This window comes from Brassica napus, chromosome C7 (genome assembly GCF_020379485.1).
Source record: "Brassica napus cultivar Da-Ae chromosome C7, Da-Ae, whole genome shotgun sequence".
NCBI lineage: Eukaryota > Viridiplantae > Streptophyta > Magnoliopsida > Brassicales > Brassicaceae > Brassica > Brassica napus.
In genome coordinates this window covers 41,743,779-41,759,542 of record NC_063450.1, presented here as the reverse complement: position 1 = coordinate 41,759,542, position 15,764 = coordinate 41,743,779, and the positions used below count along the sequence as shown (strand labels likewise).

Below are 15,764 nucleotides of genomic sequence, written 5' to 3'. Positions count from 1 at the left end.
ACATGAGATAAACTCTGACCTTGGCTCTTATTAATTGTCATTCCAAAGCAGGGAGAAATCGGAAATTGTCTTCGCTGAAACTGAAATGGCAACCTAGCATCCGTAGGTGTAAGGACCATTCTTGGCAGATAGATCTTACCCCCCCCCACATGATTACCAGTAATGACTTTTGCTTCAATGATATGAGTTCCCAGTTGTGTTACCTGCAATCTAGTTCCATTGACCAAACCACATTTCTGGTCAATGTTTCTTAGAAGCATAACTGGAACCCCTTTCTTTAGCTTCAGAACATGGTTGGGCACTCCTGCACACTTAATCGAGTTAAGGAATTCAACTGTGACATCTTCATCTCTTTTATCACTGAAATCTGATTCACAGATTTTATCAGAGCTATAATATGTCTGTAAATCACCCGGAAGAAGATCCATGATGTGATTGTTGACCTCATTGACAACATCATTTGTGGGACATAATATAGCACGATCTTTGAAAAAAACTCATCCTCCATATGCTCTATCAGTGACGGATACGTGGCATTAGTGATTGACGTGATTGGATCAAGTGAATCCATGAGCAGCATGTCATCTGGTATATCAATCACTGCTTCACCATCATTGGGTTCAGATAACTTCCCATCGCCTAATTTTAGAATCCATTCGGAGAATTCTTTGATGGATTCAGTTTCTGCTGGGTCTGAATCAACAGTTAGCCGCATATTCTTTGTTAAACTAAGCACCTTGCAAGATTTCCACAGCACAGAAGAAGTGAGAGAAGCTTGCACAATTTTTTGCCTGCTACCCCTATGAATTACTGGGAGCACTTGGCGAAAGTCACCTCCAAAAATAATAGTCTTACCACCAAATGGCCTATTGTAGTTAGGAGCCTTTGCTGCTCGTAAAACATCTTTCAAACTTCTATCTAGAGCTTCAAAACAATGTTTGTGCAACATTGGTGCCTCATCCCAAATGATCAACTTAGCTTTCAATAACAATTCAGCTATCTCGCTATTTGTGGTAAATGAGCAAGTGGAACATTCGTTCAGCTGTAATGGGATTGAAAACCGAGAATGAGCTGTGCGTCCTCCATCTAGTAACAGTGCTGCCATTCCACTTGAAGCTACATTCAAGACGATATCTCCAACTGAACGAATGTATGTTGATAGAGTTTTCCAAAGGAATGTCTTCCCTGTCCCACCAAATCCATTGACAAAGAACACACCACCAGAATTTGTTGTGACAGCTTTCATGATAATATTATAAATATCCCTTTGTTCAGACGTCAATCTAGACTGTAATCTTTGATGTTCCTGAGCACATACGTCTCTGTCGTAAAACAGCTCATCAGTTATCAATCTATTGACCATAGAAGGAATATTGATGTTTGTGGGAAATGGCATTGAAGAGAAGTTTTCGAGAGTATTTCCACTGGAGCGTAACTGCTTTTCGATCTCCAACAAAGTTTGATTCTTTAGCTGATCATTTGACATTTCTAGTCCTGAAAAATTAAGGAATTAGAAAAATCAATAATACGTGTAGCAAATTATTTATAACAACTGTGAAACTTTTAGAATTTGGAAAATATTATGTCTTACAAAATACAAAAAAAAACATTGTACAAAACTAAATATGATATACGTCTAGTATTTAGTATAAGTCATATATGTAATCTTCTAGAGATGTAACTTTTTATATATTATTACTGTAAGGACAAACCTGGCCTCTGGAGGATTGCACGTTGCATATGTAAAATGTCATCAGAAAGTAAATGCCATGTTTCCGACCAAACATGTTCAGTTTGTGACAAACTTTCTGAAGCTAAAAGATAAACGAATATTCGACGTAAGTAAACACCTGACCCCCATTGACTTGCTTCCTTGATGGCTTCAATGTACTCCTTATCATCATCAAGTAAACCTAAAGCATAGCAAGCTTCCTTGTGGGTTGGATATGTAATTCCATCAACGGTACGTATATCTTCGTAGCATGTTGGTCCTTTAACTTTGTTCAAAAGAATCCTCAAGTAGAATCGTTGACCGGCGGATGGTGAAGTAGGATGGATTCTACCAACAGCTGAACTTCGTTGACGTGGAGTCCATTCTGGTTTCGACTTGTTCCATACAAAAAAGTAGGGGAACTGAATGTAAGTCAATTCCTTTGCATCAGAATTTTGACTACACATTTTCATAAACTCCAAAAATTGTGACGTTTGATTTTTCTCTTTTGTCAATACGTCATCAATATCTTCCTCGTCATCATAGGTGACATTATGTTCTCCAGGTATATGGAAAGACAACCTTTGAATAGATGTGCTACTGTAATGTAGCTCAAACCCCAATATTCTCCACATTCCTTCACATGGTGATATATACCTATTAAATAGTTAGAAAAAAATGTGAGATATTTTACTCTTAAAATGTGAGATGGTATATAGAAGGTTAGTATTAAAAACTTACCGACAATCAATGAAACGCTTGATTTCATCTACTATATTTTGAGAAGTATTTTCAGAATTTCCTCCATTTGCTGACACTTGCAGTAGTTTTGCAGTTACTCGGTCATTTCCTTTGTTGATGTATTTGAACAAATACTTGATGGCTCTTGATTGATTGCACCATTCCACATTGATATGAGCTTGATATTTGAGGAGTAGTTGTGGGTTATAAGGAATGATGTACCTGTTATCAATCTCAATCCCGTTTTTCTTCATTGATTTTCCATCATCTCTTCTTCTGTAAACTGGGAATCCTTCTTTATTAATGGAAGTATGAGGGGAAAAATCTTTAGGAAATCGCTTGGTACATTTTCCTTTCACCATACATGGCGAGTTTGGATTTGCTAACCCACAGGGACCATGAACCATTATATCTCTAACTATATCATATAATGCTGGATTAGATGCTTGATCTGGAATTTCAGCACATATAAACTTGTCTATGTCATCTGTGGTAGGAAGCTTTGATCCCCGCTGTAAAAACAGCAATATATGAGCGTGCGGAAGTCCTCATTTTTGGAATTCAATTGTGTATATCACTGTTCATTTCAAAAGAATATCATTAGAATAAAATAAAACACAAAATATATGTTTGTTATAAGTATGTAATAGAATTTACCTGCTGCTGATGGGCCAAAGAGGTTGTTGTTTTTTATATCGAAAGAATATCAGGTCTGTCTTCTGTTTGTAAGCGTCGGGAACTTACATACCTTGTAATCTCAGGCCATTTAGGATTGCAAGTGAAGGTTATGAATAAATCTGGATAGCCAAAATGTGAGCAAACGGCCATTGCATCCATATACTTTTCATGCATGTATCTTGGACCTCCCACAAAAGTTGAAGGCAAGACAACCTTTCTTCCGCACATGGATGAATCTTTATTTCCAGTAGAAGCAAAATCTGAAATATTGTTGTAGTTGTCTGCACGCAAAGTTTTTTGATTGAGCTTGAGATATCCAATTCTCTCTGCTTCCATCATTGTGTATGCATCAACAATAAATTGCTGAAACAGCTTTCCAGAATACAATAACATGTTGAAGTGGTTGCCACGTTCCATGAGCTTGTAAGAAAAAAACTCTTTCATGCTCACTCTAAACCTTGGGTTTGTCGATGTTGTCGTTGTTCTCTTTAGATGCAGATCGATATGGTAACCATCCTCTCCATATGGAAACAAAATTGGATATTGTAATGGAAGATATGCTGGGTGAAGCTCACTGATCCTTGCCAAATCTCTACTTTTTGTTTCCACCACAATGTCTCTCTCCTCAAACTCTTCATCAATATCTCCAACCAAAAGTGCAGCAACTTCTGAGCACGTGGGCATATTATATGTATTAGGATCTATGGAACGTCCTGAAATCAATCTCACTTTGACATTCATAGATTCTAACGAATCTCTGAACCGTTCCTTTGCTGTCCGAAGGATCTTTGCGTATGGGTTGGACTCGTTTAGCATAATTTTGATTTCTTCCACAATATCATCCCTGAGTATTTTTATATCAGAAGTTGGTGTCGTTCTTTTTGAACTGCAGGTATGAATAAATGTTAGTAATGTAATTAAAAAAAGATAAAAAAATTTAAAAATATAACGTATATGAAAATATATTATCTTATTTTGTAATATAACAACAATTACAAACCTGAATGCTGCGATTCTGTTTGCATTTTCATTGACCGTATCAAATATGTAAAGCTGTTGGAATTTGGGTCGTGAGTCATCTAGAGGGAGTAAACTTCCAATCCTGTGGTAATTCTGACCTAATAATCGGAAAACAGGAGGTCCACGCCCTTTGTTGATTGACGTGTCAACTTTTCCTCCCATAGAAGTGAATGCAAACATCGAGTTATAAGCGCGAATATTCTCTCGGAAATTTTTGCTTCGGGTGTCTCCGTTAAGTAGAAGATCGATCATAACTTGAGGCAGCTGAGGAGGTGGAGGAAGCTCTATCTTTCCATGCATACAACACATTGAGAATTCTGGAGGTACTGAAACTCGTCTTTTATTGATACGCTCATTGTACCACATTAAAGCACCACAATGTTTGCATTGGAATGTTGGATCGCCAAAGTCTTCGTAATCTATGAAAAAAAAAGTCATTATGTTGAATCTTGATATGTTGTTACTATTATGCTTTCAAAATCCAATGTATGTGATGTTATATGTATAGAAAACACTAAATTATTTGTTAATGATATATTGCTTCAGTCTAATACCTGGATTTGGAGTAATAGCTTGAAATGAAGTAGGAATAGAGTGCTGGCTGGAGCTTGCCGAGTTAGAACTAACTGAAAGTTGAGAATAATATATTCTGATAAATATTTAAATTAGTAAATAATGATTATAAATGTAAATGATTTATACTACATGATACTCTTGGTTTTGAGTTCTTCCTCCTATCTCTCAAAATGCGCATATGTTGGCTCCTTGGCTGAATATCTTCTGCCATGAGGAAATGATCAAACCAAAAGCAAGATTAGTTGGGTTGCTTAGAGGAAAAGAAACTGCAAATAGAAAATAAACATAACTATTACGTTGATTCTTCTCTGAGTGATCTTTTCTTTTCCTTTGGGTCGCATTATGTTCGAACTGTAAAAACATAGGAGTTAAATAAGCTCAAGGTGATGATATTCTGAAAAGAGAATGAGCGTGTACCTGTTTTAAGTTTAACGTCGAACGATGTGGAAGAAGAAGAAGAAGAAGTGGAGAAAGTAAAAAAACGGAGACATTACGAACAATTAATTTTTAAACAATTTCAAATCCCTCCAAATAAGTAAATTAAATTAATATATCTTTCCTCATTCATCCCTCCAAATAATTAAATTGTAATATATATTAAATTATATTAAATTGTATTGATGTGTTTTACGTGATCACTTTTTTTTATAATTGTTTGCTTTTTCTTCTAGATAACAGAATAATAATAATATAAAATATTGTAAAGGTAGAAAATATAATTTATCTCTATATTATATAACATGAAAATGATTAGTTGTTTAGGGTTTTAACAGAGCATCTTTGTTTGGGAGTTGCATATGATTCAATAGAGAAAAACAAACGTTTAGAGATTATAATAAAAATTAAAGTCAGCTGATCTAAAAATAAATAACAATTGATAATAAATAATTACATACATAAACCTAGAAAAGAAACACAATAGCACATAAGATGTTTTCAAACTTGAAGTAGACTAAGCATTAGACCTAAGATACATGTACATAATAAGAAGAGGTCGTAGATTTTGTGAAACTAAAAACCAGAGAAGATAAATCATCATTTTTTCTCCTTTTTTGGAATTATATTTGCTGCTTTTCTCTGCTTTGTAGATGAAGGTTTTGCACAATCATCTTTAGTCACATGCCCAACTTTTGGTTTTGATTTCGTTGATGAAAGTTGTCCATCTTCTTCAGCTAAAAGTGAAACATCTCCTTTAAGTTTCTTTGAAGAAAGTTGTGGCACACAATCCTCAATTCCTAACGTACTTGCTCGCTTTTTGGTTGGAGTTCATGTTGATTCTGTGGAAGCACTTATCGAAGTGTTAGACTCTTCGAAAACATCATTGACCTGGAAAAATATCAATAAAAAATATTTATTCACAGCTGAGAGTATACTATGAAAATCCTACATAACAAAAAGGACAAATTTTATTGTAAGTGTTCCCTATTTACGTATCCAGAGATAGAGTTTTTTTTCCATAAAACTCTTTGTTAACTGTTAAAAAATTGGTTTTTAAAAAGGTAAAAAGCATAAATATAAGTTCAAGTGGAATAAGAATACCAAGCTCATAGTGGTTTCGGTGGAGTTTGAGAAATGAGGACCAATCGCAGGAATGTCAGTCTACATAGAAAATTTGTAAAACTACTAAGAATAACAACAACAAAAAATTCTGAGAATTATTTCAAAACATGATAATTTAGAGTTTTTCTCATTTTTACCTCATTGGCATCATCACTATGAAATCGTAAAATTTTAGCATGGTCATCCGTCACGTTAACTACTTTAAAAGTAGATGGTGTGTAATTCTTGGATGTTTCAGGTTTGTTAACTGTGAAGACGAACTCCCAACCCTCTAAAGCTAGAAGTTCTCTAGGGAATTCATTCTTACTGTTGAACTGCAAAATTACATAAAATAAAATAAATAAGTTTAGATATTGAGATGAATAAAAGATCTATTTTACCTGAACTTGTTGCTCCAACAACTCATATGCCGATTTGTGAATTAGTTGAATGACTTCCCTGTCAAACATTACAAAAGAAGTGGTTCCTGTATGATCCAAGACTTTACAATGAACCTGATATCTGTGAAAATAAATTATAGTTTAGCATACTGACAAAAAAAAAGATGATATACATTGCTTAATGACAAACCTTGTTTTTGTAGAACAAACAATTGTCTCGCATCCGTCACATGAGAACTTATCCATTTCTATTTCTTCAGTTTCAAGGTTTAAGTAGGGGTTTACTTTCTTAGCACATCCTGGACAGCCAAGATACCACCAATGAGCCTCAATTTTAAGTGCACATATTGTTGCATATATACAACACCTTGTTTCCTACAGATAAAGAGAAAATTTAAATGAAATGGCTGCATATGTAACTGATTTAAAAACTTGATGAAAGAGTACAAAATACAACTTACCTCATATGATGTTAACAGCTGAGAAATTGTTTTGTGATTGTCAAATGGAATATGATCCGAAGAAACTTGGGTACAATTTTACAAAGTCAAAAGGGAGCCAGATGATGTTGTCGACATAACATCTTTTGACATTCTAGTATAGTAAAGTAATATCAGAAATCAGAAATAGAAAATTATAATAGAATATGAATTAAAAAATAAACCGAACTACTTACTTTTCATTGAATTCATTTATCTCAGCAATGTCAGAATTAATGAACAACTTTGTTGAAGCTTTCCCACTTTGAATCGTGAGTTTTCTTTCAAAAACAAATGACAGACAATAATATTTGTCTGTTTTAATAAAAGTATAGTAATATGAACAGATTTACCATTATAAATATTAATTCTCATAAGACTGCAAAGCAGAACTATAGCTCCACCAAAAAAGGATTGAACATTGGAATGGATGTCTTCAGCATATTTTTCCCAAAATACACAATTAATGATTGAATCACTACAAAAAAAACATTTTTTAAAAAACGGTCAATATCAATACACTTTAAAAAGCATAGTTACAAATTTCAAGAAAACTTACCCACAATCCTTGAGTTGAAGATTTAAAATTTTACATGGAGCATTACGAACTGTAATTTCTTTCAGATCGCAAGGTCCAACAATTTCTCCAATTACATCTGTGGAAACAAAAAAGATTTCATAAATACATGAAACAAAATCTAAACCATTATATATAACTGTCGGTTAAATCACATACCTACAAAAACTTTCTCATCATGCTTCTGTGAAAGAAGGTTATCAAAAGATATGCAATTAAAACGAAGTGAATCGTTTGGAATCTCCTCGCAATTCTTCTTAACGTGTGTTGACCAAGTGAAAAATATCTTGAAAGGATGTGGTGTTCCTCTGTAATTCCCGAGATTAGGAGACAACTTAAAGTTCATCAGAATACAACATTTTCCTTCTCCCAAATCGTCCTCGTACTTGGATATCAGTTTTCCTCTAATGCAAACTTGTATACGATCTCCCTGTTAGAACATGATAGAACCATTATCAGAAGCATATAAACATAAACAACTCAGGATTCTATTATGTACCTTCTCATATAAAAGTATTAAATCGATTCCACCAACATCTCCAGGCTTAACGCCATTCTGAAATCGCCACATACGGACTATTCGAACCTTAATTTTCCAGATTTCGTTTTCAGAATCTGGCTTTAACTGAGCAACAGGAGTGAAGGCAAGCTTCATCTTGCTCATAGCTAGAACAATACCTGAAAAAAATTAAGATTAGAGTCGGCAATTTGATATAGGAAAAAATGGGAAAAGAAATTCAAGATTGCAGATTATAAAATCAGAAAAATCTAAAAGGTCACTATACCTTTTGCTAAAACGATAGTGGGTTTTTTTTCCGGCGATAGGTTTTCATATTTGTATATATAAGAGAGGTAGTTGATGATAGAGTATCAGATCGTGAAGTTGATGGCTGGATTTACGGGATAGTGGGGAAGAAGGTGAAAGATATTGTGCTTGAAGAAAAAAATAAAATAAATTAAGAAATAGTTTTAGTGGAGAAAATTTGTACTCAGATTTCCAAACTAAAAAAGAGAGTTGTCACGTGTATTGTTTGTTTTTAAAGTAAACAATTTTTTCAAAAAAGAAAATTTTAAAAGACAGGTGTCAATCACAGAAATGTCAATTGACTTATGCTTTATTGTATAAAAGATTAGTACTAAAACCATGAAGTTCTTAGGTTTCTTATAAGTTACATTATTCATTTACACAGAATAAATTACATGTTACATTATTCATTTGCACAGAATAAATTACAGTATCTTTTTGTATGTATACGCCACGTATTTTGACGTTTTGTACAATAAATTGAGACCAGAAAGCTGCGCTGGAAAGAAAGAAAGAGTTGAATTACAGACTAGACTTGAAATCCAATAAGAAAATGTAAATGGGTTCATTGTTGTATTATATGCACACAAATATTAACTTGTGGAGGGCCTAGCCCAAAAGGATGATTTTAAAACATATTTTCAACCACATAATTAGACAATCTTGAATCTTGCTAGTACAGTTTTGTAATTTGGGCATATCACCAAAATTAGGATTAGACAACAGTAGAATTAGGCATGGGCATAATATCTGTAACCCGAAATCCGAACCGAATCCAAACCGAAAAATCCGATCCGTATCCGGTCCGAAATATAAAAAATATCCGAATGGGTCTTGTAAGGTGGTACAAAACATATCCGAACCCGAAGTGTTATTAACCGAACCCGAACGGGTAACCCGAAAAACCGAAAAAAATTCGAAAGATCCGAAAAAATATCCGAAGAAACCGATCTGAATGTCTAAAATAATATACAATATAATTATATGAAACATGAATAAATAATTCAAATATTCAATTTCATATTTATTTTGATATGTTATTTAACAATAAGTATTTAAAATTTAAATAATTACCTTAAATGCTTAATTATATATAAATAAATATATATTTCTTCTGTTTTACTTTTAAATTTTAGATTTTATTTCGGGTATATCTGAACCAATCCGATACAACCCGAATCCAAATGATATATGATTACTTTATGGGCTTTATGATGTGATACAAAACCGATCCGAACCCGATGTGTTATATCCGAACCCGACCCGTACTTGCAAATTTACCAGAGTGGGACCTAGGATGTGTTGTAAAAAAGAATCGAAATCCGAAAATCCCGACCTGAATGCCAACGGGTACCCGAACGTACATGCCTAAGTAGAATCCTTATCTAATTTCAGTACCCGATTTGAACCTCTACAGTTTGTAATGGAGCGACCGGTGTGACCAGTGTACCAAATTATATCAAAATAGCGTTGGGTAGGTGCGGAGAAAACTGGATAGAGTTGGTGGGCCCGTTGCACACTATTAGAGATGTGTGATATGGAGTTGGTGGGTCCGTTGCACACTATTAGAGATGTGTGATATACAACGAAGAGCACCATTAACCCTGCTTATTTGTTTTTTTTTTTAGTTTTTTCTCTGATTAAAAAAAAAATTAAAAACGAACCAATCGTGGTTCGTCACGTGTCAGTGAAATCCACGAAATAGCTCAAGCATCGACTCCAAATCTGGCGTTTTTAGCGCTCTATTTTCTTCTTTTATGGTGGATTCCACCAACAAGCACTCCATCAAACACCTGCATTGATGGTGCTCTAATGTTTCATCCTTCTCTTCCTAAAATCTCATCGAAAACTCTATTTACCGAAATAAACTTCTATTTTTACTCTAAAGTCTAAACTTTTCAAAACAAAAAAGAGTTAGAATATTGTATGGATAATGTGTAACACTTGAATTTTGGTAGCTGCTACTCCCAAATCGTCTGGTAACGTAATTTTGGCACTAGGCAAGTTGGCAGTTACAGTTGCAACACAATTGTTTTAAGCAATTTGATCTTTGGGCACATGTAAATCATGTGTGTATAGTTTATTTTAGAAAAAATAGCTGTCGTGGTTTAGAACACTTTATTTAGTGTTTTTCAATTTTCTATATTTGCTGTGTGCATTTCAAAATGTTTTAAAAATAATTGTGTGTGTGAATCACTTTGCATTCATTATTGGATCATCAGTAGCCCTTCCGTATAACACTTTAAGAATCCAAAACAGTTGAAAAAACTGAAAAAAATCTACAGGATAATCGAAAGTTGAAAAGATCACAAATATGTTTTGTTTTTCATGGTATTTCGTGAATTTTTCATAATTATTTTGAAATTACTATTATTTGATCGTGATATTTCCATTGTTTTACAAATGTTATTTATTAGTGAATTGATCATTTGTAGAATGTCATGGCATGTAAATGACACCACTCATAAGAGAAACTAGTGCTTCGACCCGTGCGCCCGCACGGGTGTCATTTTCTGTGAATGATTTATTTATGATACTTTTATTTAAAGGATGTCTAATCCGGATATCGGTTCGATTTCGGTTCTTTTTTTTAGTTTTCGGTATTTCGGTTTATAAAGAATTTAAACCATATTAAAATCATGCATACTTTAGTTTGGTTCGGCTGATATACCATCAATTTTTTGTTTATTCGATTTTATACTAAAAACCATAAATATATTTATCATTTATAATATTTTTTTTGCAAATTTTGCTTTATATGGTTTGATATCAATTTTAATATAACATGAAGATATTTTGATTTTTAAATAGACTATTTTCATTTTTTATTTTACTATTTAAATTATAAGTAAACATAATAAGTTAATAATAGTAATAGTTTTTTAGAATAAAAATAAAAAATACTAATCCATAATACTATTAAATAACTAAATATTAGTACATATATTTGTCAACAAAAAGGTAAAAAATATGTTTTTTTTTAATTTGATAAAAAACCTTTAACTTAATATAAAATATTAAATTACTAAAATCAACATTTTATGTGTGAAATCATATCAATAAAATAAATTATGTTATTAGTTATTTTATATAATTTACATATGATAATACTACTATAATTAATTGATCAATTTATATATCAAACCATATCTATTTACTGTGATTTCTAAAAATACATTCGATATATTCGGTATTACCAAATCCATATTTTATGTACGTCAGTTTTGGTTTAATTGGTTCAGTTTTACCGGATTGGACACCTTATGTATACACATAAACATTCTTACTGTTTATATGTTCTAATTTATTGTTTAGATTATTCAGTTTCTTTAGTTGTTTGTTTATATGAATGTATTTGTACTTTGTAAAAAAAGGAATATAAATTTAAAATAATTTATACGAACTTATATATATATTATTATATATATGTATCATCCATTTGGACACAACTCTTTCAAATATTCCCAACGACTCAGCCTTGTACAGCAGCAGCTTCTTAATCAGCGTAATTATTTACCCAAGTTAAGGTGAATGATAAACCTGTCATGGTCAAAAGCAAGGGAGTAATATTAAAAATTGGTGCTTTTCTGGTGGCTGATGATCTAAAATGGATGTTTTACTTAAGAACTTTGGCGCATAAACTATGTGCCAAAAGAAAGTACGTACCACTTGATGGATGGGAGGCAACAATGCAGATTCGTTTGTCTTTATTATTTGTTGACAATTTCACTCCGGTCAAGTGCTCGCCAAGAGCTTGAAATGGACAACCAGCAGAGTTACTTGATCCACAGTCAGTTATTTTACAGCATTGTGGTTGAGAAACCAAGAGCGTTTCCTTGAAACAAAAGCAAGAAAATAGTATTAGTAAGCAAAATTTTGATGACTCACTTAAAGAAGATGCTGCAGCTTAAGTCGGTTGATTTGTGACGTACGCTAATATGAGGTGATACCACGTCCGTTTCCATGATATCCTTTGTCTGCCTGCTACGTTTCATCATGCTTCTCATAGGTGATACCGTGTCCATTTCAACCATATCCTCAGTCTGCCTGCTACGCTTCCTCATGCTTCACGTTGTAACTTGAGGAGATTCAGGAGTCTTTCGTGTTCTTCCACTTTGATTTTTGTTGTAGTGAGGAACTCCCTCTGATATCAGCTTTTTTATTTTCTCAACTTGCTCGGAAAGTGTCTTGTCTGTAAATTTTTTTATGCCCAGTTAGTAAAAGGACAAAGCATTTGATATCAAAGAAAAGCTTGATTCATTAAAAAAAATTCAGCTTTCTTACTCTTTCGTTCTTCTTCAACAAGACACTTTTGAGACTCCAAACGCTCCTCGTCCCTGGTATATCTGTGGACCAAAACAGCCATGGTTTTTACATTTCACAAGAATCCAGAAGGAAGTCCAAGGGAAGAGAAGATTAACACAGTAATACTACATGCCTGATTTCAGCTATCTCATTCCTCTATCTCTCCATGTTCTCCTTCAAATTCTGGTTTTCACTTCTCAAATGTTGTGTCTGAGGCTATAAAAGAAAAAGAGAGAAGGACAGGCAAAGAACATACTTTCAAAACACTGGAGTTCAGCAGGCAATTAACTACATAAAAAATTAAAGAAACTGAATTGTTATATAATTCCAAATGTTTACAAGGAAGCTTAGGGATTCGGAGTGGTATTGATGCCCTACTGTCAAACAAATTAGTAATCAAACCTAACGACATAGAAGCAAGTAATGAGAGAGTGAAAGTTGAAGTATGGATGAAAAAGGAAGAGACTTTCTCAGATGGTACCTGAAACAAAGGTAATGAACTCTCGTCTTCTTGTTTCCTATTAACCTCGTCCAATTCCAAAAACTTGAACATTTCTGGAGACACAAATCGAAACGAAAGTTTTGAAAGTTTTCTAAAATCGAAATCCCTAGAAATTAAAATCATAAATCAAACCTTGAAGGTGGTGTATTTGTCGTAGAGTTTGGCGCAGAGAGTTTCCATTTCCTACTGAAGAATCAAGAATAACAATTCCGAGATACAACAAAGAACACGAAGCAAAATCAAGAAGAAAAAATAGATGGTAATGCTATGGTATAGTAATGCTACAAAACGACGGTTTATAAGCCCCATGACATTCTACTGTAATTGTTTGAAAAAAATAAGGGCTAAGTACTATTTGTACTTCCCTTTCCCTTTTAATAGATTAGATGTTTTACCTTAATATGGACAATGCAATTATGTTGCTTATTGAGGTATTGTATAGTGTTTTTTTCATAGAATACAACTTAATTATCAATAATTTTCTTAACAATGACAATGATAATACCAATATCTGACTGTAAGATTATGTCGTCACAATTCAAAATGGAAAATGATATATTTATTTAGAAGTTGTTCATGTAATCAATGCGCTGATAACTTGTCAAAAATAAAAATCATATCATCAGTTCAATGGAGTTTGTACACTGTTAATTGGTCAAAAATGTTCAATATACTTATTAACAGTGGCAGAATTTCGATTTCAAGAGGTTGTGATTACAATTTTTGGTATATGACATGTGTTGTAATCCCTCTAAATAGTCACCTCAAAAACATCATCCATCTCCATGGTTCACAACCTAACCAACACAAATTGATATCTTCTAAAATCAATATATACAATAAAATTTGATCGGTTCACAAAAAACTGAAGTTTTAAAATGTGGATTCATTGAACTCATGTACACAAATCTGAGGTTCATATTATACTCAATTTATGTTATCTTGTACAAATTGGGCAAGTTCTTCCATATTAAACTAATTACATTGAGGATATTGAATAGTTTTTAAAACTGTTCAATAGTTCCATTAAGAGTGTTGAAAAAATTGTGAATATTATATAGATTATTTGTACTTAATCTTTTCAGCTAGTTGAAATTTTAAAAATGTGGCTCATATCAACAACATTTCACTAGATTATTGGCTTTTGAAATTGTTATTTTTTATTCACCTAATGATTTCAAACATATTATTCAAGATTAAATTTTTATTTTTGTGTGTGTTTATAAATAGAGATCTCTTTTGTTTAATTTGGACACAAAAAAATAATTTATTATTTTCTAATAAATTTTGCTTTTATTTTTTATTTTTTTTGTAAGGTAGAGTCCAAAATATATAGTCAAAAAATTAAAATCTATGTATATATTAAATAAAAGAAGATGAATAGAGTGTTGAATTTTTTTAAAAAAAAATCATTGTAAATGCATAAAAGTTGAATGTATATTAAATGATTATGTATAAGTGAGAAAAGATAATGTGAATATTGAAATGTAAGAAATAAGGTATTGAATAGATAAATCAATGTACATGGTTTAATCGAAAGTCTTAAAAAAATCAACTAAATTAGTCACTTCGATTATGATTTACTTAAAATTACTATGATAAGTCTGATAAAATGAGTTTCTATTGCGATGCTAGATATATTTTTCCAATATAACACCCGTGGACAAAACTTTATGTTGCACAAGATTGTAATATCCGATCATGGGGTATACTTTTTTTTGTGAATTTTGTTCACTCTTCATAGAAACTGAAGTGGAAACCTTCTAATCTATCACAAGAAAACTGATAATCGACAATAAAACATTTGCGTCATGTTTTTAATCTTATTTTATATTTGTAGAAGGTTAGATTATTATAACCAATTGGTCTTGGCCTAGTGGTAAAAGTTTCACAGCTGTGAGTATCGCCCTGGGTTCGATTCTCCTTGGCCATCCGGGGCGCCTTATGTGGTAAGAAAACGCGGATCCTGCGGGCCTCGTAGTGATTAGTCCTTGGGTCTAGAAAGCCTTCGGAATCACACTACGGTTATCAAAAAAATAAAAAAAAAAGGTTAGATTATTATACACCAAAAGAAAAGGCTTCAAATTCTACACACTTTTGAATTTCAAGCTGCTCACCCAAATTTCTCATATTATTTCAAAAGGTTTGTTGAATGTGTAATATGCTCACTCAGGACTTCCGTCATCTTCACGTCTACTCTTTCCAAAGCTACCACATCATAAACCCAAACCCAATGAAACAAGTCCACGTGTGAAAGCTTGTAGAAAAGTCAAGCACCACTACTGCCACCTCTTTTAATTTCACCAAACCTACTTGCTCTGTTGCTCGTCCACGCAACCGCCACTAGATGGCTCACAGTAGTACCGGGACCAGGGGTACTATCGTGGTTTCTACAATCCATAAGATCACAATGACGCATTTGCCCCCGAC

The 15,764-nt window shown here is 33.0% G+C and overlaps 2 protein-coding genes and 1 pseudogene across 2 annotated transcripts; all 3 read right to left on the bottom strand.

The window, feature by feature from the left end:
* Positions 1-283: 283 nt before the first annotated feature.
* On the bottom strand, positions 284-4,459 carry LOC106408252. The gene is made up of 5 exons (XM_048764267.1): positions 4,131-4,459; positions 3,197-4,016; positions 2,453-2,964; positions 1,713-2,368; positions 284-1,494 (listed from the first exon to the last, which is right to left on the bottom strand). Exons 1-5 carry the CDS (start codon positions 4,457-4,459, stop codon positions 284-286), a joined length of 3,528 nt encoding a protein of 1,175 aa, XP_048620224.1.
* Positions 4,460-6,808: 2,349 nt separating this feature from the next.
* On the bottom strand, positions 6,809-9,420 carry LOC106409463. The gene is made up of 6 exons (XM_048762221.1): positions 8,508-9,420; positions 8,222-8,400; positions 7,882-8,152; positions 7,705-7,801; positions 7,343-7,623; positions 6,809-7,260 (listed from the first exon to the last, which is right to left on the bottom strand). Exons 2-5 carry the CDS (start codon positions 8,384-8,386, stop codon positions 7,359-7,361), a joined length of 798 nt encoding a protein of 265 aa, XP_048618178.1. The 5' UTR covers positions 8,387-8,400; positions 8,508-9,420; the 3' UTR covers positions 6,809-7,260; positions 7,343-7,358.
* A 2,122-nt stretch (positions 9,421-11,542) lies between these two features.
* Positions 11,543-13,514, bottom strand: LOC125590631 (annotated as a pseudogene).
* Between the last annotated feature and the right edge of the window lie 2,250 nt (positions 13,515-15,764).

What these genes read in the sequence shown, in the direction of transcription:
- LOC106408252 (XM_048764267.1), bottom strand. Translation starts at nt 4,459, where the DNA reads ATGTGTTGTATGCATGGAAAGATAGAGCTTCCTCCACCTCCTCAGCTG. An exon ending in AAGCGTTTCATTGATTGTCG is followed by an intron (nt 2,369 to 2,452) that starts GTAAGTTTTTAA and finishes ACTATTTAATAG; the next exon opens with GTATATATCACCATGTGAAG. An exon ending in TGCAATCCTCCAGAGGCCAG is followed by an intron (nt 1,495 to 1,712) that starts GTTTGTCCTTAC and finishes TTAATTTTTCAG; the next exon opens with GACTAGAAATGTCAAATGAT.
- LOC106409463 (XM_048762221.1), bottom strand. Translation starts at nt 8,386, where the DNA reads ATGAGCAAGATGAAGCTTGCCTTCACTCCTGTTGCTCAGTTAAAGCCA. An exon ending in TAATACTTTTATATGAGAAG is followed by an intron (nt 8,153 to 8,221) that starts GTACATAATAGA and finishes ATGTTCTAACAG; the next exon opens with GGAGATCGTATACAAGTTTG. An exon ending in CTTCAACTCAAGGATTGTGG is followed by an intron (nt 7,624 to 7,704) that starts GTAAGTTTTCTT and finishes TTTTTTTTGTAG; the next exon opens with TGATTCAATCATTAATTGTG.